At 35.1% G+C, this 27,087-nt stretch overlaps 1 protein-coding gene across 8 annotated transcripts in view; it reads left to right on the top strand.

Moving 5' to 3' along the window:
- Nucleotides 1-27,087, top strand: part of UBR3 (ubiquitin protein ligase E3 component n-recognin 3) — a 117,160-nt gene that overhangs the window by 66,339 nt on the left and 23,734 nt on the right. For 6 of the 8 annotated variants that reach the window (XM_055812763.1, XM_055812762.1, XM_055812758.1 and 3 more), the window contains 7 exons: nt 2,358-2,507; nt 3,030-3,163; nt 6,493-6,603; nt 8,759-8,971; nt 9,769-9,905; nt 15,481-15,566; nt 26,088-26,262. In XM_055812763.1, the coding sequence (XP_055668738.1) occupies nt 2,358-2,507; nt 3,030-3,163; nt 6,493-6,603; nt 8,759-8,971; nt 9,769-9,905; nt 15,481-15,566; nt 26,088-26,262 (1,006 nt within the window). The remainder of the gene's footprint in view (nt 1-2,357; nt 2,508-3,029; nt 3,164-6,492; nt 6,604-8,758; nt 8,972-9,768; nt 9,906-15,480; nt 15,567-26,087; nt 26,263-27,087) is intronic. The other 2 variants (XM_055812759.1, XM_055812761.1) reach the window with 1 other exon arrangement.

Genomic DNA, 27,087 nt, shown 5'->3' with positions numbered 1-27,087 from the left:
GGCAGAGTCTGTTGCTTCCACAGGAGCTCCACAGAGGCAAAACTCAGGAAGGCAAGAAAGACAAGATTGAGATCATTGTTACATGCATAGCTTGTTTTCTTTTTTCTGGACTGCCACTGATGTACTTTCATGCCAGGAATTACGCTGCCAAAATGTACCTTTTCAAACAAACTATGGCTCGAGTCTTAGCTTCCAAAGAAGCTAACAACTAGTTTAAGCCAGTAATCGATGTTTATCATAGTCCATTCAAAAACAAATGTTTTTTTTTTGTTTGGTTTGGGTTTTTGTTCAGCTTAATTATTTGAGATTTTAAATTGTTGCTAATTTCTCTTACCCATGGATTTTGTGGAAGTTGACTTTGTTTTCTTTCATTAGCTCTGGGGGAAATTATTTTATTAGGAAGTCTTCCTTGATAGTAAAAGTTTATTTTCCTTGAAATTTTATTGTTTGCCAAAGTAGTCTGGCTCTAGATCTAAATAGATGTGAGGGAAACATACGTTTGATCGAGTTCTAAAATTAAATTAGCCTGATTTTTATGTGCATGTTGCACATAGGCAATAAAAGTATAGATTGCATATATTGAATTGGTTTGAAACATTTTTTAAATACTAAGATCTGTATTTTTTTCCTTCAAGTTTAAAATATGCAGTTTGTGATGAATTAATGCTCTTTTGTAAGTTAAATGTTGACTGATTTTGAGGACTTGCACTGAGTTGTTCAAAATCGGATTGACACACTACATTCTCTTTCTACACGTCTTAAAAAATATTGAACGGATGCATATTTTATGTTGTATTGACTATTTTAGAAAGGTAAATAAGGCTGGACCCTCTAATTCTTGTGTGATTTCCTTCTGATACACAGGTATACGTGAGTGTGTGCTACACAATTACAAGATGATGTTAACTATAAAAAAATAGCTTTAGAGTTGACTTCCTCCCTTCTGTGCTACGATGCTCCTAAGTTTTCTGGATGTTTGGACTTAAAAAACATTGGCAGTTGATGCATTCTTTTTCTTTCCTTGTACATCTGGCTGCCACTAGATGGTGATAGACGTGTGTACAATATTAACTACTGCGTATCAATGAAGATCAGAATTAATTTTCATATGACCCTCAGTAACTAACTGGGAAGTCAATAGTAACTAAAACTGTGAAATTTTGATTCTGCCCTGTGAGAGAGAGCATTTCATGGAGCTCTTCATAGCAAAGAAGGATGCTGCCTGGCATCCAACATGCCTCTCCTTGTAGCAGCAGGCCTCCTGTGCTGAACTTGTAGTGGACTTTCCGAAGAGAGCAGCTCTTCTAAAAGCAGTTTTGCATGAGAACTGTTGGTGCACTCAGGTTTTTGGGTTCTTTATCCAGCTCCTTGGCCTACTTAATCAAGGAGATAAAAGGGCATGGTTGAAGGTAGGGAGACAGTGGTTTTCTGTGACAAAACTCTCTTCTAGGAAAGAAACAAAGCACCCTTATATTCTAGGTCAAGAGGCTGATTGTAAGTTTTCCTGAACAGTCAGGACAGGATCATTTAGTCGTACGGTGCTTTTCTTTCAAGACGATAAAGAATTCTTACCTTCAATTGTAACATAACATAAAATTGGTTCTGTTTTGGTTAGCCCCCTGCCCTGAAACCAGTACCACTGTCATGTGAACAAAGCTACCTCAAGTGCTATTGCTTCAGTACTTTGAAGCTAGTCATTAGCCTCGAATGTTTCTGTGTGCACCTAGGAAATGATGAAGTGGACCATTAGAAAACGAGATCTCTAATAAATCTTGTATACAGTAAATATCAAACTAACCATCTGCTGTGTAGCAGCAGATCACTTTCTTAGTACACCCCAAATTTTTAAGATTGTTTGAGCTTCATATTAAAAAAACCCCACCTTTTGTTTTTAGTTACACCTTTCATTCACTGTGTCTAAGCATCTTAAAATTATTTCTAAGGTCTCCACATTAACTTTTTCCTTCTAATTATAGTCAGAGTCAGTTACAAGCAAATAACAGTTTTAGTAGAGATTGGTATTCATTGCCCTTCATCTCTCTGTGTTCAGAGTTTTCAATATAGTATCTAATGAAATACAAGTTAGATCTCTGTTTTATAGAAGTTTTAAAGAGATTAATGCAAAATTTTAACTAAACAGTTCCATTGGGAATGATTTTTAACACGGGAAAACTCATAGTTCGTTGCATAGGTGTCTTTCTCTTTGAAGCAGCAAGGTTAGTTTCAAGTAACTGTCAATGTTTTAGTTGCAGATAAACTAGAGAAATCATTCTGGATTTTTTTCATCACTACCTCAGTGTGGATGCAATTGGATTTCTCTCCCTCTGTTTAATAACAATTTTCTTATCATTTTTTAGAATCGCCAGATGCTGATATTGCCATGGAGGTAGCTACATCAGAACAGCATGTTTCTGAGGCAATATATGATTGTGTTATTTGTGGACAAAGTGGCCCTTCTACTGAAGACAGACCTACAGGGCTAGTTGTACTATTACAAGCATCCTCAGGTATGAATGTGTGCCTTATTGGACAAGCAGTGTTTCTGCTGCTTTTAATACGTGTTCATAAATGTTTCTCATCCATGTGTCTCATGGAACCTAGAAAGACAGAATCTCCTCTTTTTTGTGGATGGTCCTCCATGAGGCACATGTGTAGGTCTAAGGGTACTGAGAAAGTTTTTAAATGTTTGGGAAAAGAGCAAAGAGTTTAATTTCCTCCTAGTTCCAGTTAGTTTTTCCAAACCCAGCAGTATATAACGGACCTGCACCTGCAGGAAAATAGGTATTGAAAGGAAAAAGAAAAAAAAAAGCCATCAGTGTGTCTGTATGTACCTACATATGTGTGTGTGTGTATATATACTTCACATACAAGTGCAAAACTACAACTTCCAGTATTTAGTTTCTTTAATCTTTTTTACTGTTTAACATCAACAAAGCACACTGTAGTTACAAACCAGAATTTCCTGATTGTTTTCTTATTTTTTAGCACATTTTATCCATTGCTTTCATTATTGCCGCTTTTTTTCATAGTGTTGGGACAGTGCCGCAATAGCACTGAGCCAAAGAGACTACCAACTACTGAAGAGGAGCAAATATACCCTAGGGATACCTGTGCAACACTGCATGATGTACGGCTTACAACTTTACAGCGATACTTTAAAGATGTAAGTATTTCATATGAACAATACTACCACTTATGAAAAAATTGTGTAATAAGGTAAATCAAATTACAACTTAAGAGTCCTCCTAGTTTCATTTCTACATTTAGTTAACACTTTGTCATGTTGCAAATCTTTCAAAGTGTTTACATGTGATAGGGTCCTTATTTTTAAATAGCATCTGGTTTTCCCCTAGTTATATTTTTGGCATAGACATCCAGTATACCTAAAGGCTATATAGTCATTAAGTATCCATGTACATATTCTCTAGAAGAAGATATTTCACAATCTGGTGTGACCACACCATTGAGATGTGGTTTTGCTCTCTTAAGTATTACTTTCAAAACACCAGTTTTCCTGCAGCTATTCAGAGAACCTGATCAAGGAATTACTCTTAATCAGTTAAAAGTATTTTGGCAGCACAGAGTGAGTGGAAAGAGTTGTTTTAACCTGTAACAGTTTTCTGAGCCACTACAGAGATGGGGAAGATGAGTGGATGGGAAGGAGGGACCAGCAGAAGACTTCACTCTCTTCTGCCGAGTCCTCAACTCTGCACATTACTGAAGCTCAGTTTTACATTAATTGGTGTGTTACTGTCTGTATTGGTATGTTACTACTGTAACAGCAGTTCTGTTAGCTGTTCCAAGCAGTTTTGAAATGCTTCACAAAGCCACATAACACCTTTTCATACTTAATTTTGGAGCAAATTCTTGTTTTTAATGGGACTTGTACAATTGTAGACCTTTGTGGAAGTGCTGCCTGTGACTTGCCTTGCTAGTGTATAAAACAACTGTATAAGGTAATATATAACTCTTCTCAGAAGTCATTTTGGGGGAGAAGAATACATAACCTATGACACTAAATTAGCTCCGATAGACTAGTCCCAGGTGACATACCAGCTCTTAGGCAGATTTAACTAAATAATCAGCCTTTAGAAGCTTAAATATTGCCTTTAAAGATTAAAAACAGTGGCAATTCTTACTCTGACACAATTGCTAGCTTTCTCACATTCTGTCATCCACAGATAATTGAAATTTGCCAACTGTAACCAAGCTTGCTTATGTAGATTAATTTAGAGTAAATTTCATAATTGTTTTGATACAGTTTTAAAAGTTGGGCAGTGTTTTCAGAAAAGCCACCCTTTCCTGTGGCAAATATGCATTTCCTTGCTAGAAAGTAAAACTTTTAAAGGTGTAAGCAGGAATTATTTCTGAACAAAAGATTATTTTTTTTTAGTTCAGGAAGAATCTGTGGATAAGCTTTTCTTCTTTTGACATTGATGATGTTTGTTTGTTTCACAGTTAATGGTTATTTTTTCCTGCTGAAGTGATAAAAAACATTGAAGCAATACTGTGGCTTTATTTTCACGTTTGCATACTACAAATAGAACAAATTCCAAGCAAAATGTTGCTAAAAAATTTGATCTTACTGAAATGTATATTTCCCATTCTATGCAGTAACACTACCAAAAGATTAGTCTAAAGTACACTGGATTGCAATGAGAAAATGCATCCTTTTTGCAAAAATTCCAGTCCTGATTCAAACATTGGTTGAATTAGCTGGTTTTGCTTTTGAGTTTCCAGGTCACTACTGTGCTGAAAAAAATGTGTCTGCATAGAAGAACTAATCCTTAGATTTCTTTTGGCATAAAAATGGAAACATCTGTTAGTGTCTTGAGTGTCTTTTTCAGCTGAGCTAAGCAATAAGAAGTCCTTTTGTTTATCAGCTGTGTCCTTCCCAATAGGTGTCCTTCCTCTAACAACAGATTTCAGGAGGCAAGTGAATCATTTCACTTAGATGTAAAAATTTTATGTTATGAAACATGGTCTAGCTTATTCTACTAGAAAAAATATTCAAAAGCTACATGCTATATACAGATTGGGCAAAATAGACCAATTCTTTCCAAATTCAGGACAAAAATTCATAACTTGATATAGGTGTGCTCCATCCCAAGCCTATGACTTGCTTTGGAATCCCCTTGATTTCTGAACTCAAGAGTAATAGAGTAAATCCTTTCTGCAAAGGCTTTGGGTTGTTTTGGTTTTTTTTTTTTTTTTTCTTTTGCAGCTGTTACTAAGTAGCCTCATTAAATACATGTAATAAGTAATGCTTCTCAGTTTGTCCTGTGGGTCTTATTCAGGTATATCATACGACCTTACTAATAGTGCAGTCTACTAAATTATGCAGGAGCCAGCAGAAGAAAAAGAAAGTTTTTTTTGTTCTATGGCCTGAGGGGGTCATACCGCATTATGAATGACGGGTTGAGGCAATGTAAAAAGGAGCATGTCTTGTAGTTAGAATTTGTAATTTTGTTTTGATTTCATGTTCATATGCAATGAGAATTCAAGAAATTTGATGCTAAGTCATCCTTAGAAAATGCATCTATCAGAGTTTGTTATTGGTGGTACCTTGGTTTTGCATCATGCAATTAAGACCATTTTAGGGTGAGTCTACAATAAAAATTGTTTCCCGATTCTGATAGCCATAAACTCTTTCTGTTCTTTAAATATATAATCAGAATGTACATTTCAATTTTTGTATGATTTTTTTTGTTTACATTTTTATTTTTTCAGAAATGGAAATTTAATAATTAGACTGGCTATATCTAGGTATTCTGCAAGAGAATTTTCTAGAATTCCTTATCATAAGTTTCCCTGTGGAGACTGTTTTTTCATTTCATTATTTTCTGAGAACTACTAGTGAGATAACTTTATTTTCAACATGTGGGCTTTAAATGCAGCCTTTGAATAAGGCCAATGTTTTAAAAAAAATCCTAGTAAAAAACCTCAATTCACTAAACAAGTATTTGTTCTCTTTTCCTTTCATGATGTGTTATATATTATATTGTTCAACAACTCATTAGAAACCCTAAGTGTTTACGCTGAATTTTAATAACAGATTGGGGTTTAATTATATAACTGTGATCTTGTTATTTTGGTTATATACAAAACTGAATGAAATGTATAAGGGGAATATACTGCTCCAGTACATGGGATAACTTGTACTATTGGAACAGATGGTAGAGTTAGAGCAGTCTTTATGCTGTAATACAGGAGGTTCTTTAAAGAAGTCATTATCTTAAGTGACAAGAACTTTAGAAGTTTAACTTGAGTGTTTGGCTCTGTTGGTGAGAACAGTTTAATGGCAGCCATGTAAGTTAGCATAAGTAAATACTTTATAATTTTTTTTTTTATTTCCACAGCATATGTCTTTTAATTATATAGCATGCAAATAAAAAACTACATATTTTTTAAATTTTAAAATAAGTTGTGGTAAATACCTTTATAACTTGATCTATATTGTTCTTTTTTCTTACTGTTTTTGCTTTGGTTTAGAGTTCCTGCCTGCAAGCAGTGTCAATAGGCTGGGAAGGAGGTGTTTATGTACAAACTTGTGGTCACACTTTACACATAGATTGTCACAAATCTTACATGGAGTCTTTACGGGTAAGTAAAACTACAGATCGCCTTTGTTTATTTGGATCTGAACTGTTCTTGGTGAAATCGATTGGATTTATGCTGTTCAATTCTGAGAAATAAAGATTGGGTTTACATGAATGGATAAGATGTTATATTTCAAGAGCTGTAGATACTAAATCTCTTAGGACATCTTGACATTATTAAAAAAATACTTTGTTTGTAGTTATTCTGATGTATTATGAAAAATACTTTCCTAAATTAACACTGTTAAAAAAATCACTGGGTTTTGGTTTGGGTTTTTTTTGGTGGGTTTTCTTTTTTTTTTTTTTGTTTGTATGCGTATTCAGGTTAAGCATTTCTTATACTTTTTCCATTTCTATTTTATGGCTTCCTATTTTGATGTTGAATATGTGTTAGAAGTTACAGAGAAACTGAAGAGAACATGAGGCGAATTTTGAAAGTATAAACTTTTGGTTAATTTTTAATACAAAAATTCAGTTATTTTTATCTTTAGTTATGTATGGTATATGTTATATATATTTATATATGCATGCAGTTAAAAGAAATGATTTAAAATAGTTTAACTCTTGTGAATTATGCATGGGGTTTTTTTCTCCTTGGAAAAATACTGTTGGGAAATTACTGCTATATATGCTTTTAAAATACTAAGTTTGTTAGTCAAGCCTCAGAAATTGTTGGCTAGAAAAGACATCCATTTATTTTCACGTCTTGAGTAAACAGGGTAGTGTTCCATTGACGTTGCTGGCCACCTCCACCCCTCTCAACTTCTTACAGCCCAATTGCAGATCTTTTGAGTGGCACCATAGAATGTTATTACAAACTCAGCAGCAGAAGTCATCAGATTTTAAGCAATCATTTCTTTCTGTGTTATTTAGTGTAATAAAATAAAGACTAAATGATAACTTCTTGTTGCATACGAAATTGCTTTTTTTTTATTCAAGATTACTTTATGTGGTATTTTAGTTTTATTTTTTCCTAAGTTTTGTTGATTTGTTTCCATTTTGAGAAAAACTATGTGCAGTGCTTTGTATTTTGAGTATCAGCATTGGTCATACTGTGAAACTTAACTTTAGAGAAAAGGGAAAGTGTGCCACCTTTATTGGATCCCATGATTGATTGTTCTTTTCCATATGACTGTAAAGATGCTTTCAGGGGTAATTGTGTCATCAAGATAATTAAGTAAAATCTGGGCTTTCATGGTAGAATCTCTTTTTACAGAATTTTGGAAAAGTAATCTTTTGCATCATAAAGATGCTGAAGTCTCTTTTCTGGTGGATTCTCTCTTAAACTCAAACTGTTACTCCATCTCATTGTATTCTTTCTAGATTATTTAAGTGAACTTTTGATCCTAGTGTGTATTACTACTACCTAGATGAGTGCATAATAATTTTGACTATTTCTGAGCATTCTTGGTAACAGAATAAATTGTGTAGACTTATATTCATCTGGAATGAAACATTTATTGGTACATAAAACAATCAGAGATCAACATCCCAGAAAGGTATGTAAAAGCCTCAGCATTCTGGGCTGATTGCCTAGAGTTTAAGTTATAGTGACTATTAACTTAGCAGTTCTCGCAGGAGTGGGAAACTGTTGAGGCAATTCACAAAGCTGAAGCAAGGTTGCTTGCCAGAAACAGGAGTACCTGGGAGATGTCCTCACTTCCCAAACATATACTTCTGTGTCCATGTTTTGAACCTTCATGATAAAGATGAAATAGTGTTTTTGTCATGCTGCCTTGCAACGGCTACTTGACTAGTTTTTTTCAGCCTGTACTGAGAAGTATCTTCAAATATTTCTCATGGTTGAAAATAAGCTGCCTTTTGATAAATTAAAAAATCTTATCAAGGGAGTATCAAACTTCATGGGAATTGCTAGAAAGAGACAACACATGTGAAATGTTCAAAATAGCCTGTTGAAGTATTTCTAGTTCATGATGGGGACATGAGGAGTACTAAAAATTAGGAAAATTTATTGAGTTGTAGGATTGTAAGACAGTCTCTAGTAGTTAAGATCTTTTTCACTAAAATGGGGAGCTATTCCAATTATTCTTTACAGTTTTTTTTTTTTAGACTTAGTTCTCTAGCTATATCCAAAATGTCAAACTAAAAAATTATAATCTTTTGCAAATTTCAGCTACATCTTCTTTATTTTCTTTTAGAATGACCAGGTCCTCCAGGGTTTTTCAGTGGACAAAGGAGAATTTACCTGTCCCCTCTGTAGGCAATTTGCTAACAGTGTTCTTCCTTGTTATCCTGGAAACAACGTGGAAAGAAGCCTTTGGCAAAGTCATAGTAACAAGTGTATGCGAGATCTTGTACAAGAGGTGGAAGATCTTCAAGAACAGCTGGGAACTTTCCCAGTAAGCATCAGTGTAAGGCAGAAAGATCCTTGTTAATTTGCCACTACCTGTCAGTTTTTACTTTATGTTGCATTTCTGAGCTCTTAGAACCTGGGAAACTTCATTTTCTTCTGACATGGAAAACAGCATACTTTTTTTTTTTTAGTGTCAAGAGATTTAAAATATTTACAGCACTTACTGCATTACCTACTAATAAACAATTAAAAATCTATGACAAAATGTGATTTATATAACTTTTTATGGAGTACATTGTCACTTCTCTCCATAGTAATTTGCATAGAGTAACGTAATATAAAATTCATTTATAATTTATTTACAATGTAAAACCACCAATATCCTTGTAACTGGAAGCTATTTACAGAATGTTAAAGAACACTTTCAGTATGGATTACTTCTTTTACAGAAAGAGCAGTTTGCAGATGCTTATGTATTACAAAGCTTCGTGAGGTCTTTCTAATAGAATTAATTCTACAATTCAGATTTTGCTAACCTTCCAGTCTTGATGGAGATACTTTGTGTTGTTTTCATGTACTTGTGTAATGCAAATATACTTTAAAATAATGCAAGCAGTGAGGTCCTTGAACTTAGGAAATGGACAAAACAGTGATGTTTTCATACTCAGAACAAATCAGAATGACTTTCAGAATATTATAACAGTTCTGTGAGACAGAATATTGGCTTTTAATGCATATTGTTTCATAACCTGCAAATGTGTTTTTATAAATATGAAAGTGCTACTCTTTACGATCAGCTACTGCACTTCTTCAGGTAAAATTAACTATAATCTTCTTTTGTATCTTTGTTCATAGTCTGAAACCAATCTCAGTAAAGAAATGGAATCTGTAATGAAAGATATAAAAAGTACCACACAGAAGAAGTATACAGATTATAGTAAGACTCCTGGATCACCTGACAATGATTTTCTGTTTATGTATTCAGTAGCCAGGTGGGTATGTTTTTCTTTTTGTACTTTTTCTTTTGTATTTCTCACTAATGGTATAGTTTACTTCTTTAAAAAAAAAAAAAATTCCATCCTCTCCAAGAAGTACTTTTTGAGTACTTAGTACATCAAGGTTGCATTTTCTGATTTTTCGTATGCAGGTATATGCAAGATGTAAAGATGTGCACTTCAGTTGATCTTTAGTATATGCAGCAGCGGCACAAAGCCTAGACGTCATATTTTTTCTTACACACCTGGTTTTCTTCTTTATTCAAGGATTTGCTTTCCATATGTTAAAATTTTATGTTGAATTTCTTTTTCTACCTTCCTTCCCCAAACTGTCAAATCTACTCTACTACTAATTAGCAGAATGAGATTATTTCTATATTACTGCCATATTGCTAGTTTTTAAATTACAGGGTGTTTTTAATCTCCCTGTCAGACATTAGTTTTATTTACTTAAATGGATATCACAGAAGGAGCCTTTTCTATGTCGGCAGCCAGGAATCTCTTTCTGTGTGAATAAGACTTACCAGCACTTCCTCTGTGACGTTTGATTCCAGTTTTATAGCTCTCAGTGTCACAGACACTGTCTCCAGGAAAATAACTGTCCCTCCTTCCATTTATACCATTAAGGTTAAGGTGCTCTGAATGGTTATCTGTTCAGATGTAATGTAATGCAGGGTTTTCCCATAAGAACAAGTTTGTAAGAAGTTTCAAATACTCATTAAGCAAATTTCTAAACTCTGACTTACTGAGGCCTGCAGGGAAGGTGCTGACTGCAGAGAAAGTGCAAGCATAAAAACTGTATCATCCAGTAGCATTTTTTACTGCAGTTTCATAAACTCCAGTTGCTGAGTGTCTAGTATGTAAGTACTGGAAATACTCGAAACTTGGCTTAGCAGGACTGGATAATCAAATCTAAGGCTCAGCTTTTGACAGAAGATTGGACTATCTGATCTCCAAAATTTTCTTCCATCTTAGATTATTTTATAAGTCTATTAAAATAAATATCTGTATTCTTTAAGAGTATCTTAACTGTGCCTTGAGTAAGAAGAACAATTAAATTTGATACATAGCAAGTTAAAAGATTATTCTGTGTTATTTTAAGTGGTATATGCTATACAAGGGTAAGTAATGTTGAGATTTTTAGCAATGTTGTGTTTGGTCAGTACAATTTAATATCCTTCCAAAACCACAAAGAACTCAAAATTCATGTTTCCCATATAAAAGTATGATTGATTACTTGTAACCATAACTTGACATACTATTTATGGTAAAAAAAAGGTGTTACAATATGTTTCTGGGTGTAATGTTACATAATTTTTAAAATGCTAGCTACACATATTTTAAATATATCTCATATTTTAAATATATCTATAGTTTATTATTTTTGTACTAATACTCTAAGCCCAAGATTTTTGTTTTCGTTCCAAGAGTTAAAAATACCTCAAACCAGAACAGCATTTTATTGCTGCTTGCACTGCTGGAGAGAGGAATCATGACTGACCGCTAAGATGAGGATATGCCACCTGTACTTATTGTGACGTCCTCTTGTTAGGCTAGACTGGTGTCAGCAATTTCCATTTATCCGTGGCTTTTCAGGTGTTGGATTCAGCCTTCTGTATTGTTACTGTAACACATAAGATCACTTATGAGAGGGCCTGGCAGATCAGCTGCAAGATGGTTAGTTTCTTTTGCATTTCAGTTCAGCAAGCCAGATTTAAAGGCTTCTACTACTCGATAGTTGCATAAGAACTATGTTAAAGTTAAAAAAAAATAGTTAAAAAAATTAAACTTTAAAAAATACATTTTAATACAACCGTAAAATTTGTATTTATGGAAATAAATATGTAAGCAACGTGGTCATCTCCCAGACTGTTAAAAGTTTTCTTTGTATGATTTTAGTATGTTTTGTTTAATTTTAAGTACCCAAACAACGGGCTATCCGCAATGCAAATTACAGACTGAAGTAACTTGCTTTCTGGAAATTATTCCTGTAATTCACACTGTTTGTTCCTTACTTCCATCCCATTCTTTTTGAGGTAATGATATCCTTGTGTTCCTTACCAACATTATCTTGGACCATTCCTAGTTTCACGTATTATGAAACATCTCATTGTTTTTGGTCAAGACCATCTACAGCTTTTATTCATTTCTTCCTGTATCTAATGTACAGATAAAGTGGTCAAGATTTTAGGTAGTCCCTGTTTAAAAAAGCATTTGAATGCAATGATATTCTTAATGACTCCATATATTTGCAAGTGAGTTGAACACTCTTAATCATAAGTCATGTTCCATTTTCAATCAGAAAACAACATCATCTGCAGTCTTCTATAAGATGCTAGTTTACAGCTGGAGGCCAGCTTTGAAGTGGATTTCTGCATGCTGGAGTGGGAATACTACTGGTAAAACAAGATGCAGCCACTTGCTGCAGCTTATCCTTTCTGCTTCAGGAAAACAGGAACTTACTTTTCTTACTTCACTTTTGCTTACCCAGATGTCACTGGTAGCAGAGAAGAGAAATTACAAGCAAATTCTATACCACCTAGTGGGACAGCTGGCCCGTCTGTTTTTCTAGCAAAAGAGACACTCGGGGTCTTGGCACCCTGGTTTGCATGCACAGCTGGAAGAGCAGCTCCTTAGCTACTTGCCCCTTTCCTTGCAGTCTTACCTTGTTAAATTTATGCCCCTTTCATATTCATCCCTCTTTGTCTTTGCTGACATTTATGAGATTAGTATAGTGTGTCATTCACAAATCATGTGTGCCTAGCTTTAATCTTAATAGCTCCACATTCATAGCATTGATGCCTGTCAGTTGTGGCAGTATCTTCGAGGACCGTTTCTGTATTGCATATCAGTAGGCCTCGTGCTTTTGTTGGCTGTGTAAACAAAGCTTTTGTTCCTGCTGTCAGCTATGCACAGACTAATATAGGAATCTTGTGTTCTTCCAATCTTTGTCTCAGTATCTGGGTGTTTTCATATATATGTTGTATTTGTAAAGTGAAGTGGAAAAAATGGTAGTACTTAACTTTATTCTTCTGTTCTAGTAGGAAGAAGAGGTCCATCCAAATATGTTCTCTTTCTGGAAAGGGCATTACATTTTTACTTCCCCCTACTCTGGCCTGATACGAATTCTGAGAAATAGGCAGTCACCCTCACCACTCCCAATACGTTCCTTTAACGAAAGCCCACAAGAAGGGATGAAGTAGGGATGTTTTTGAATCGGGAGTCTGTACAGCTGAGCAAAATCCATCTTCTCTTTTTTTTTTTTCTGTGAGTGAGGAAGATAAAGCCAGTGTTCTACAAAATTTGTTGCTCCATTGAATGACACACAGATTTCTAGATAGAGGAAACAGTCACTCATATAGATTTTCTTTCTCCCCTTCGTGTTGAAAGGGCTGAGATAGCAAAGGATGCTTTCAGACACCACTCTGTGTTCCACTCTTCTATCAGATGCCCTGTTTTCCTTCACTGATGAGAGAATAGGCACTGAAAGCTCTGCTTTCCTTCAGTAGAAGGTAGATGATACTCGGATCCTCAAGGCAGAAGAGAGCCTGAATTAGGAAGGAGAGGCACTAGTCTCTTTCAGAAATTATCTAGGGCTCTACCTGATGTAGAACATTTTATAAAGGAGAGGTGTTTGGTTTCGCAGAAGATGCTGTCTCTACTGTGCACTTCTATGCCAAAGTTTAGGTACATTTTCTAAGAGATGTCTTAGAGGAAAAGGCTAATACTTACATTTCCAGGAAAGCTGAACGATAAGCTGCTGTCTTTGAAGAGCTGGGGGCAGTGAAGAAGTGTGGGAGGTGAGAGTTGTTATGATATGTGCAATGGAGTATCCAATTCCAGAAATCTCTCCTTACATCCCATATACCAAAAAGTACTATGTAACACCTCATATGTATCAAGAAGAGTGTTTTCAGAATTGTCCCTGTGGTTTGCTTTCTAAAACCGTACATATCCTTTGGAGAAAGGGAAGTTTAAAATTCTAGATCTAGGAAGTTGTTCTTGGGTAGTGCTTTAATTTAAATCCTAATTATTTTGGTTTTAATGGAAGGCTGCCATTAATTTTGTTCTGCAAATTTGTTATCAGATGGTTTGTAGAAATAAAACATACTGGTTTCCTTTCTATTCCCATCATGAACTAGCACATGCTGATCTACAGTTGCTGTTTTGTCCACTAATATGAAATCCCTGTTCCTGCTTCCTTGCTGGTAGATTTTTAGAAGTTCAGTGAGCACTGCAAATCGCTTGAAGAGTGGAAAATTCCCCTGTCACACAGATGCCCTTATCAGCAGCAACCAGATGGAGCTCTGAGCAGGCACATTATCAATGTTAAATTGCCTTTTCTGAGTAGAGAGGATTAAAGCATTCCTTCAGAAATGGGTGGCATAAGCTGCAAACTTAGGGATAGTAATATTCTGAAATGTTACTATTTTAAAAACATATGAAAGTATCTTAACAAACACTGCATATCAAAAATGTATTATTCTTTCAAGCTTATGGAGCTGAAATTCTTAAAAAATAATTTGTTTTGAATAAAATAGTCATCCTGTATTTTCATCTTAAATATATGTGTGTGTTCTTCAGATGTGCCTAAAATTCTAGAATAGATCTTAATAAGTATTGTCTCATTATATTGAACCTAAAATTGATTTTTACTTAAAGAACAAAATACGTTTAGACTGAGCTTTGCAGTTTGGATTAAATTAGCAAAATAGTATTTCAGAATAATAGAATTACATTCCTTTGTTTTAATTACAGAAATGTATGTTGACTTATTAAAACAAGCTCTCAGAGAACATAACATAAATTGTTTGCTCCAAGTCTTGGGGGTAAAAGATAATGCAGTACTGAAACATGCAATTCCAAAATTAAACAAAGCTATCAAACTTGGCCTAAATAATTGGTGCCCAAGTATCAGATTACAGTAATACTAAAAAAGCATCAATGTGACATGCAAAGATTTCGTGACACAACTCCTGTTTCATACTAATGAGCTGCAGTGAATACCAGTGTTTCATTCAGAATTAACCTCCAAGGCTTTTATTAACTAACTTATCTCTAAAGGTCAGTGCTTCCATTATAATTTAGACTGTTTTCATATGTAGTTACTTGATGGCATATCCATTTGTTTGTACTGTCTGTTTGTTTAAAGCAAAACAAAAGCCCTGCCACTAAAGAGAACACTTTTTTATACATGCCTGATTGATTGAAATTTAGTCAATCTGTATATTGTCTTTTCAGGTTTGTACATAAGTTCCCTTATTATCAAGGAGTTGTGTGTGCATATAGAAAAAAGCCTCAGAATTAATTTTTTTTTATTCTTCAATCACAGCTGTAGCAGCTCTCTTAATATAGTACTTGGTTAATATAGTACAAACCACTTAAAATCACATATGGCAATATCTTGATAAAATTTGTTTTATTCTGAGTCATATTTTGGCAGTATCTCACACTAAAGATTAGTTCACAGCCTTCTGTTTAGCGTGCACTGGGAGTTTGTGGTGACTCTTTCATGTCCGTAGAAGCTTGAATAATGCTGTTCCATTCAATACAATTCATGTATTTCTTGCAGAACAAACTTGGAACTTGAGCTGGTCCATCGAGGAGGCAATTTATGTTCAGGAGGTGCAAGCACAGCTGGGAAAAGGTCATGTTTAAGTAAGTTTTGTGTTATGAAGTGCAGTGTAAATTATTAGAATGTTGAATAAAGTTGTCTACTTTTTTCTAACCTTTTTCTAAATTATGTCAACTTTTTTTCTAAGAACCTTTTCTTCTGCTATAATGAGTCTTTGGGTTTTATTGCAATTTGAAACATTTGAAATCTAATTTGCACAAATTATTCATTAGAGCTGTTTATGTGTTGTGAATGTAATCTATTTAGAAATCAATTGTCATAGTACCCATGTAATATTTTTCAATAATTACCCATTTTTATGAGTAAGACTAGAAGTACTTTGAGGGTAGAGGGTAAAGCAGGAAAGCTTTTGTTTCACCCTGGCTGTTGCTAGTAATAGTAAAGAAATTTGTTTCTTTGAGTGCTAATGTAGCTTATGGCTAGGTCTCCTACTTAGAAATCTGCAGCTACCATGTCCCGTGTCTTTAATTTCCCTATTTCTTTCTCTGAGAGTAGAACTCTGCAAATTTTTTTTGGTGGAAGCTAAAATCTTCATTGTTTTGAAACCTTTAATATTTGACAAATAAAACACTTCTGGTTGACAAAAGTGCTTTTTTTTTCCTTAACAAAATGTTTTAATCATTTACTGGACTATAAACTGTTAGGAATGGACATTTTCTTCTGTCAGGAAAAATTGGAATGCTGTTACTACAAATAATTGTTTAAATCAAGCTCATGCAGCAGTAGCAGCAGTTTCAGTATTAAAAACAGAAAGCTTGGGCCTGCCTCTGCCTTTTGGTACGTGATTTGTGGGCAATGCTTTCCTCATTATTTGAGGTCATGAGTCACTAAAGAAATCCCACCACGTGCTATGCTGTCCGCATCTTCTCTAGGATAAGAGCCTTCTGTTACTGCCAGGAAATATAGTCTAATTGATTTCATTCATGTGCTGTGATTTGTGAAAAGTAGTTTTAAACCCTACTGCACATTGTCTCCCCCAGCGTCATTACTTCCCTTTCCCAGCAGAACAAAGTACCTGAAAAATGCGTGTGTTAAAAGAGCATTGCTAGATTACTGTTTGCAAATTTTAAGTATTTAATAAAATCAAGACTCTACAGATAGTTTTTACTTGGATTATGATACATTTTTAGTTGTATGATCATCTAGTAAGATAGACACTTTCTCTCTGAATTTTAGCAACTTACTGAATGTGTTGCCCATTTCACAGACATGCTATACAGAAGGCCGTGATGAGAAGCTTAGGGTGGAGATTTCAGCTTAAAATTGAAATATATTTGAAATATTTAAAGTGAAAAAATGTATAATGACTTTACACATTATGAGAGCGTACCCCTGTTTTCACATGGCTTTACTAGCCGTGCAAGGTATTTATAAGTCTTGACACTGTAAGGTGTAGCAGAATGTGTGTGGGGAAGTGGCCTGTAATCTGTAAGGTCATATTTTTATCTCATTGATAGTTTTTCAAAGTCAGGAGATTTTAGCTTCTGTATGATTTTTTTTTTCTTTAAGATAAAAGTGGAAGGAAATAGGTTCATTACATCTTAAAACACTGTGAAATGTTTGATATCATATCAGTATCAAATTTGTGTTGTGTGTACCTATTTAAAAGCTTTAGGGTTGGTTTTTTTTAAATATAATGTTTTTTCTCGTGGTGCTTTATCACCAGCTAAGGTTAGCAAGTGCTGGAAGATTATAACTTAGCAGAGCATGGTTGAGCCACCAGAAGCTGTGCAGCTTCCCTGTTGTACATCTCTATAGCTCCATTGTTTCTACTTGATCTGTATCAGTTGACATCAAGGGAGGGACTACCTCAAAGTTGGATTTTTTGAAATTTTTTAAGAAAAAAAGAAAGAAAGAAGGAAAAACATTCACCAGGCTGAGGCCTTGGTGAGTCAGGGAGCTGACACTAAGTGGTTTGTATAATACATTATTTAATTTTTTTCTTATACTTAACCACACCATCCCTTCAACCTCATCTTGCTTAAAGAAGGGCTCTTACATACTTAGGACCTGATTTTAAAAGGAAGCATACCTTTCTCTAACAGCCAGTGAAAAGATCAGTCATGATTTTTAATACATATTTCTCAAGTCTTGAAATGCATGGAGAGTACTGTAATCATTGGAGAAATTTCTTCTGGAATAATTACAAAATTGGAAACATGGAGAATTGTCTTAATGCTGTATTGTTACCTCAACAAGACGAGACAAACTTTTAAGTCCTGTCTAAATTCATATATCATACTTACCTATTTTTCCAACATTTCTACTATTTTGCCATTAACTCTGTATGTCTCAGAAAATGAACCAATGTTTTCCATTCAATTAAAATAAATTACTGAAACTAAACTTACAGAAAGTTAAAGATACTTCTCGCACTTGAGAATTATGGAAATTGTCTTAATGAGAAGGTTTAAGTAAGATTGCATCAACTATTGCTTTTAAAAATACTTGTCAGTTTACGAAATCTAAAATGTTTATGAAATACATTAATTTTTGGTAGCAGCAAATCCATAATTAAATTATGCATTACTTGTCTGTATAAAGAGTAAAATAGCCCAGTAAGGAAAACTTCATTTTAAGTCCTTGTCTTCAGAATTGTGTATATATTTAGAGAAAAGAATTTTTTTCCCTGTGATGATTCAGCTGTTTTCATAAGCACACAAGGGCTTAATCTGAAATTGGTAGAGTATTTCCTATAATTGAAATTTTTGTCGATGATTTATTTTTTACAAAAACATGAAAACTTTTCTTGATAATTTTTTGTTTCTACTTACAATACATTGCATTTTGTTTGTTTACGATAAAATTTTCTGTTCTTTTCTTAAACTGTTCAGTGTTTTGTTTGAGTGTGCTGTAGGTAGTAGTAGTGCTTTTTCCTTTAGCAAATGCATTACTTTTAAGGATTCTAGTGCATATTTCTGATGAAGGGTTAGGGACAGCATTTAGAAACAATGCACTCGCTTTTTCGCACACTTTTGGGTGTAGTGGTAAATTTTCTTATTTATATCTAAATCAGTCATGTTGGTGTTTTTAGTATCTGTCTTGCACCTCAGAAAAATTGAGGGCAGCCTTTAAAGCTTTCAGGTGAAAGGTGCTATGTATATTGATGTGTTGTTGCTTTAAAAAGTATGGAGACATAGATGTTAAATGTTCACACGCTGTTTGTGTTCCATATTGGTGGTGCTTCCGTAAAATTGTTATGTAGCAAACTAGTCATATTTAATCTTACATTAAGAGAGACTCATTTTTAGTCTAAGGTAATGGGGTTCTCCTAGAACAGACCTGTACAGTGCTTTCATTTAGTAGTATTATATGTAGTCTTGGACATAAGTTTAAATATGAATAGTGGGAGCGGAATTACTTTTCCATATATAACAAAGTTTGTTTTCACTAAACCGTTACATAATTATATGAGTTTCATTCGTTGCCCCTTTCATATTCTTGCATTTAGACTTTAAAAAATGCAGTTCTTTAGATACGTGTTCTATAATAGATTTTATTATCTTTCCATACTCATTTCTTTTTCCAAGGGGTAATACTGTGTTTAATGTTGCACTGAAAATATACCTTCAGCTTCTTCACTGTCTTATGCAGTGAGGAAAGAATGATTTTAAATACTCAGGCCCTATCTAGAACCTGACTGCTGTTTTGTTAGCCTTGCTTGCACAGTATTGAAACTGCTCTTATTTTTAAACGTCATTCATGTCAGGTCCAGCAGAAGTAATCTAAAATATAACCCATTTTTGGTTTTCTTACGTATGAGGTAATGATGTGTCTCTCTTCTGATGAAGCGTACCACTCTGTATTAGTCTTGTACCAACTATAAAGTTTGGTGATTAGATATTGCAGAAAACAGGCGACATGGTCCCAGGGGAGCTGTTACAGCAGCAAGCGTCGGGGAACAAATAGGTCAAGAGCTGTTAGTAGATTGTACTATGAGGGCAGCTGCTCTTGGGAAGGAAAATTAAGAATGATTAATGTACCTGTTAGTTTCAGTGATCGAGCCTGTATGAGAAGAATATTGAAGAAAATTTGGCTGTAAAATTGCCATTTTAAGGTTTAAAGTTTTGTATGTGTGTATGAGTGTGTGCTACTGAACAGTATGCAATTAAAGAATGCAAACAGAGTCCTATTTACTTAAAAATCAACTCCTACTTTAAGGACCGTGTTACAGTTTTAGAGTCTATGGCCTTGAAAATTCCCTTGGGTTTAGGGGATAATTCTGTTATATAACAATTGTACAGGTCTTATTTCTCTGTTTTATAAAGTTTAAGAGATCTGATGTTTTGCTTTTTGTTTTCATTGTTTTGTATTTATAGAACAGCTTCAGAAGACAGTATTAATAAAGCTGAATAATTAGAGGACTTTTATATCTCTCTTTAAATTGTATATATGTGTTTGCCATTGTTACTCTGTTAATCTCACAATAGTGGGTGAACAATTGCATGAAATTTAAAAGTTATCTATAAATTCATTTATAATCTAGTCCTTTCTTCCTTTTAACTTTTAAATAGTTCTTTTTTTGTTTCTTTCTGTCTGCTTTCTTTTCTTTTTCCCTTTTTCCCTTTGTGACAAGGATAGGATTAGGGGGTTTTTTAGAACAAAAATGTTCTATCACCTTGTCCTCTGGCTTCACTTTCCCTGTATAGGAGCTACTTATCCTTGCACTTCCCACAGATAGCAGAGTCTGGCATTACATCATCAACTGCATTAATTGGAAAGGACATTAATTTGCAAGTATACATCAAAATATTCAAAACTTGTGTAAGCTCAAATAAAATGTCCAGCACTTTCATAACTTCTGCGATGGTTCTGTTGAGAAGCTGTATTGTTCCACTGGGTTTTTTTGTTTGTTTGTTTTCTCCTCTTGTTCATTTAAAGCCTGTGTTTTGCGTTTGCGTAGATGGCTCAGCAATGTCATCTGTCTTGATTATGACGTTAGTATCAATTTAATCAGTGCTTTTAGTGGTTTTGTGAGCACAGAAAGTCATCTTGATGTGAAGCATTTTCTAGGCATTTCGTGCTCCTTCTGTACCAAATTTTTCAGTCCCACTGATAGTAATGGCTGTCTTTATTTTATCAATATGGCCAGTGATACTTGGAACCACTAAGTATGGTTCATTCCTGTAGGAAGAAAAACTTAATTTTTTTAGGAATTGCTCAGCTGCTACTTCCTGTAATCTATTAATGTGAATATGGTTGCAGAGTTTCTTCCCCAGCTCTCTGCAACCACCAAAAATAAAAAGAATAAAAATAGTTTTCAGGAATGCTTTTTGCCTTGATACAGTGGGTTTGTGTGATTGGTTGGTTTGGGCTTTTTGGTTTGGATTTGTGGGGTTTTGCAGTTTTTTTGTTCTTTAGTTAAGAGCTGGCAGTCTGCAGATCTTTAGTGCTATCTATTCATGCTAACTTTAAAAAACAGTTTTTCTCACCAAAAGTTGATCCTGACTATTTCCTAAAAACCTCAGTGTGCCATTCATACCTAGCATGGGAGAGGCAAAGACAGACACCATTAAAATTCTGTTGCTAAATTGATTTCATACACTGGCAAATTTGGTGTCAAGGATAATTAGCTGCTTCATCAGCAATTAAGGCTTATGATTTTGTAAAATCTATTCATGTATTAATGCTGTAATAGGCTTTTCCTGACCTTCAATTTTTTTTTTTTTCTTCACTGATTCTAATCTACTGGACCAGTGATGAATGGGAAGATGCTGTCAGCAGGTCTTTGCAGTTGCTCAGTGGACTATATAAATCTCTATAAGGAGAAAAAAAAAATCCTCAATCTACTTATTAACAATCAAGACCCATCTGCTTGTATCAAGTGTTTTTTGTTATAATCTACGTTCTTTTTGATAGTCCCAGGAAACTTTGGTAGAAAAAAAAGGGCATAATGTCTCTAGTCTGGTCATCTTCACACAGCAGTTGAAAGAAGGATGTTTTCAGTTCCACTTGCAGTGAACTGCTGTGTCACTGTGTTTTGTGATCTTTTGACATTGTAAATATGAACACTACAGAAAGAAAAGAGAGAAGACTGCAAAATAGCAAAGTAGAGATTTTCATGACAGCAGCATGTGTTATTTGCATCCTTTTAAAACGTCAATATGAGACAGGAATAAACATCTAGGCTTTTGCAAGCAAAACAGTCAGCTAATTCCTTAATTTTCTTTGTTGACGTTATTACAGCACATTGCTATACATTGTGGAATTAATAACAGAAAAAATCTGGTTTCAACTTTGGCAATTTGAGAGTTTAGTGTACAGTTGAGAACAGCTAAAAGAAAAGAGAAAAAAATGCAGCAGAACTCATGTAGAAATTTGGGATCACTTTGGCAAAGACCAAACCAAGATTACTAGTGAGACCAAAACTTACACCTGCACATAACTTCCTGAATCACTCATTTTTTGTCAGTTCTGTACAGCATTCCTGTAAGTTCTGCTGTTCATCTATCAAATCCTTATCCATTCATCTTTCTGAATTTAGTCATCTTGTGTGCTGTGCATACCACGCTAGACCTGAAAAGAGCTGTGAAATCACCTTTATAGACTCCTGTTTTATGTACTTTGGCATGGCAGTACATTTTTAAGACCTTTGTCAACATCTGCAAAATCAGTGTGCATTAATACTAAAAATAATAAAGAATCAGCAGCCAGGTGCTAGTGCAAGCAGTGTGGATATGTAAACAAAATACCCATTATCTTTGGGTTTTATGAGAGGAGCAGCATGAGAACACTTCCTTTTCCAGCTTCAGTCCCAGTGGAAAAACAGGGTCTTATCCTTTGAGCTGCTCTTTTGAAAGTACTGATTCTAACTGAGTCGGTTGCTCCTCGCTCACCACAGGGTAACCCTGAGAAATAGAGCTGGTATAGTAACCATTGAAAAGAACGTGCCAAGAGCGGCAGTGTAAGGAAAAATAGATTTATTTTCATAACTCTTAGAAATGGAATTAGGAAGGTTAATATGAATCAAAGATAAAGCTAATGTCTAACAGCTAATCTAGATGATTCTGTTAAGTGTTTTACATAAGCTTTATGTGTGTTCTGTGAAAACAAAGACCGCTTAAGTAAGTTGGAAGAATTGAGACAGCACTGCTTCAACGTAGGTAATATTTGGGTCATATGAACATGTTTTAAAAACAGTAGCAATCTCACCTGCTTAAATGTCTAGATCATGGAATCCTGCCACATCCCTGATGGTTTGCAGCAATCAGTTACATTGTGTATTCAAATTCTGTGATTTTTATATTCAGTTAAAGTGGATGCAGCCTATCTCAAATATGAGGAAGTTATTAGGAGAGGAGGACCATATTCTAATTTTTTCCACTGTGTACTTCTCATATGTTATCAGTAAACCTGTAGTTCTCATTTTGTTGTGACTTCATAATTATCATCCTGTAATTTTGTTACTGCTGTACTTCCTAAAATCAATATTCTTCTACCAGATTTTGTTGAGAATGTTATTTTTGAGACTCTGAGATCCCGTCTTTCCCACTTACAAAGATGGGCAGTCCTGGAGAGAGTTGACCGTAAGATACACTGTGAACGGTGGAGGGGTTTGGGGTGCGGGCTGGGATTACAGCCTGCCCTTAGCCTGCCCTTCCCTTCTTGGCAAGGCTAGCCAGGGTGGGTTTTGTGGGCTGTTGTCATGTTAATGTTTTGCTGCTACTCGCTAAAAAAAAAAAAAATAATTGTATTTTAAAGCTTCTAAGTAGGATGTAAGAAAGTGGGAGGATATTCTGTATTTTTGTGTTTACATTTTGGAATGATGCGTTCACACAAATACAGGGGGGAAAAGCCTCTGGTATTCGTTTGGCCCAAGGCAGATTTCTGCCAGTCCTCAAGCATAAGAATGTGGTGAAACACCAAGCACAACGCACAAAAGAGTTGCCAGTTCTAGATTTTCTGTACTCTGGTGTTTTCCTTGACTTTCTCCAATGATCCATAATTGTAGTAAATTTGAAGTAAAAGAACTGGAGTCCAAGTGATGTCAAACAGAAAAGTGTTTGTGAAGAAATAAACCTCTATATCTTCCTCTGGCTAGTCCGTAGTTGTTGCTGATTGTTAGAGATCTTCTCAGAACTGCGAGTATGGAAGCACCAGAGAAGTGGGAAGCCTGTGTTAGTGGCTCGGTGGGTGGCAGCCCCATGCAGGGACGCTGTTAGCCCTTGGGTGCCCCAGCTCTGCCACGTTGCCTTGGAGTAGCTTAGGATTTTTAAATCGGTTCATAAAAATCAGTTCATAAAAGGTCATTGTAACTGTATCTTATCACCTACTTCCTAGCTTTACATTTATGGGCTAAACACATTTTCTTGCAAAGGAACAATAGCCGCCTTAAACACAAACAAAATACTGTCTTACAAGACTGCTAAACTTAATTTTTCTGTTCAGATTCAGTCGATGTTAGAATGCATCTTGATTCCATAAATGTTACACATTTGGAGATTGCAAATAAGTTCTCCAGTGCTTGGATTTGATGCTTGCCTGCTTGATTTTGCAGTGGTAAAAGCTCTGGAAAATTGCTGTTAAAGGAACTGAGGGTTAATTAATTATCCTAGGTTATTTTGCCGGGGGGGTTTTGCACAGTTGCCCATTGCTCTTTGAGGCAAGGACCAGTTCAGGAAAAAAATTGACATTCCTTTTAGTAGGGGAGAGGCAAGAGGGAAGGAACAGATACTTTTCATGGGTTTCATTCCAAATAAAAGCATACTGTTTTTTTTTATTATTTTGATGGAATATTAGTATATTTTCAGCGGGTTTATGTTTGCCAGCAAAGCAGTGTTTTGCTAGAATCTCTTGCCAGGAGAAAAGACAACTTATTTTGTCCTCATTGACTGTTTTTATTCAGAAAGCAGGTGACAGCAATCAATTCCAAAGCCATCTACATCTCCAATTATTTTACAAACCCCGGGAGCTAATTACAGCCCTCAGGCTCTGGCAGTCAGCTGACTTCATCATGCGACTTTTTTGGCCATTGCATACCTCTGAGTAATTGTCTATTTATGGAAAATAAATTAATAGCTGCTATTTCTACTTTAAAAAGAGGACCTGTGAGTGAGCGTGTAGGTTGAGGAAGTGGGTTGTAGAGAAAAGGGAGAGAGATTTAAGAGAGTAGGAGGCAAAGGGATCAACTGAAAGAATAAAAGGTGGGGAGGGAAGATGATGGTGAGATATTAAAGGAAAAAGTTAAAATGAAAGGGAGGAAGGAAGCAGGACCCCAGAAAATTGAACAGGAGAAGCAAACATGGCAGCAAATAGCGCGATAGAGTGTGACAGGAGGAAAAAAGTGAGGAAAATCATAGGAAATAATATTTAAAAATATGATTTGGTATAAACCTATGAAGATAAAAAGAGATGCGCTTTTCCCAAACTGGAACTGTATTATAAACAAAGAAAGAGAGGTGCAGTCTGAGTCTCTGGTAGTCCCTGATCTAGTGGAAGGTGTCCCTGCTCATTGCAGGGGGTTGGACCAGATGACCTTTAGAGGTCCCTTCCAACCCCAACCATTCTGTGATTCTGTGCATACCTCTCTAAAAATGCTGTCAGTGTAGATGCTGCCTGCCTTCTTGGCTCGCTTAAGAGGAGAAAGGTTTATCTGTTGCCTTTATTTGTGTTGATTGTGTGATTCTTAGAGACACTAAAACTGCATTTTAGTATGATGCTGCAGTTATCTGCATGAATTAAAAAAAAAAAAACATCCTTTGCTCAAAAGGTTCTAGAAGTCTTTTGCAAATGATATTTTTGATACAGTGGATGTACAGAAGGTTTTGAATTGATGAATATCAGGAAACTTTGCCTACAGGTTGTATAGACAAATCTCTGCCATTATAAAGACTGTTGCTGCTTCAGTGTCATTGTGGTGTGGTCAGAAGTTTGGGTGTGTTTTTCTCTTCCAAAATTTACCTGCAAAATAACCTAATGAAGACAGAAGGAGTAATAACTTTTTAAGGATGAAGAGCTGAAGTGATCCCACTGTAAGACAGAATTTCTGGAAACGTCAGATTAATTTCAAGTGTTGTGCACAGAACTTACTTGTGAGAGAGAGGAATAAAAGCTGTGTGTTAAAAGCATTACCAGTCTCTGTTTAGAAGAGATATTTAGGAAATCACGGCTTCTGGCATAAACTAGAGAGGGAAGTGAAGTGAGCATAGAACCTTATCAACATAACAGCATATGAAATGGGAGTTTTTTAAAAAACCCTATAACTAAGTGCATGGAGCAGGTGTTTTATGAGCACTGAAACAACTGAGATCTGGTCGAAGCTTTCTAAACAGCCTTTCTCTGTTTCACAATTTCAGGAGAGAAAAAAAATATTTTTTTTTGTATACACGTATATGTTCTCTGCCTTCTATTGAAATCTTACTTCTCTTCAAAACCTTTTTTTTTTAAAAAGAAAAAATGTATTAAATATGCTTGTTAGGGTGCCAGCTTATGTGGAATGAGATGACAGACTTTTCAGAATCTTGTAAAATAAATGACAGTAACTTAATGTAAAATACTGCAAATTACTGTATATACTAATCACGAATCTTATCTTCACCTTTCAGATCAGCTGTTCCACGTGTTGGCCATGCACATGCGCCTCTACAGTATAGATTCTGCATACAATCCCTGGAGAAAACTAACCCAGCCGATGCAGGATAAGAATTCAGAGCAAGTATTTTTATTTACCAGATACCAATTTTGCCTTGTGCCAGAGACATCCCTACAGAGGGGCTTTGGGTAACTTGCTGTCTTAATTTAAATTCTCTGTGAGGTAGGCTGATGAACTTATCATCTAAATATTTTATGTATCTATTTGTAAAAATAAATTTTCAAATTTCTTTTACATAAAATCGGACATCTTAAAAACACCACTTGCAAGCTTAAGCACATGCAAATTTAATAGCATTGACTAAGTGGATGATAGGTGCGATGCTGTTCTTGGTGTGGATGCTAGACAAAATTTACATCAGGATTAAGTTCATAAATCATTTATATAAAGTTGGGCAATGACTAATAGCTGTTAGAGACAACATAATTAGGCCTAGTATATGGGAGAAATAATTCTATTTTAAGCAAAAAATCCAAGGATTAACAATATAATAAATGGAGATGTGTATCTGTGTTCCACAAGGACTCATTTCCCTATTTGATTTAAGATTTTTCACTTTTCTTCTCACCATCAAGGCAGAATCTGAAAGGTTTCTTGCCTAAAACCAGATGATTATTTTTCCTCATAAGAGGAAAACAGTAATTTATTTCTTTTTCTCTCTCGACACCCCGAGCATCTTCCTCACAGCTAAGGTCTCCACTTTGTAGCTTGCAATAAGACTGTCTTTTTAGTCCCTGTCCAGCTGTGTATTTGTCAGTGTGTTTCTAGGAGCCTGAGGTGAAAAGCATCGTAGGATTTCAGAAACTGATCTAAAATAGTGATGCCACAATCCTAATCTGCACATCAGGAAAAATTATTGAAACAATTATGTTTGCTTCTAGTTTGAGATTTTAGTGTTTGTCCGTTTGGACCCAGATCTCTTTTTGCAATGAATGTTAGATTATTGCCAAAAT

The sequence above is a fragment of the Falco peregrinus genome, chromosome 8 (assembly GCF_023634155.1).
Source record: "Falco peregrinus isolate bFalPer1 chromosome 8, bFalPer1.pri, whole genome shotgun sequence".
Taxonomy (NCBI): Eukaryota; Metazoa; Chordata; class Aves; order Falconiformes; family Falconidae; genus Falco; species Falco peregrinus.
This window is presented reverse-complemented; position numbering and strand designations above follow the sequence as displayed.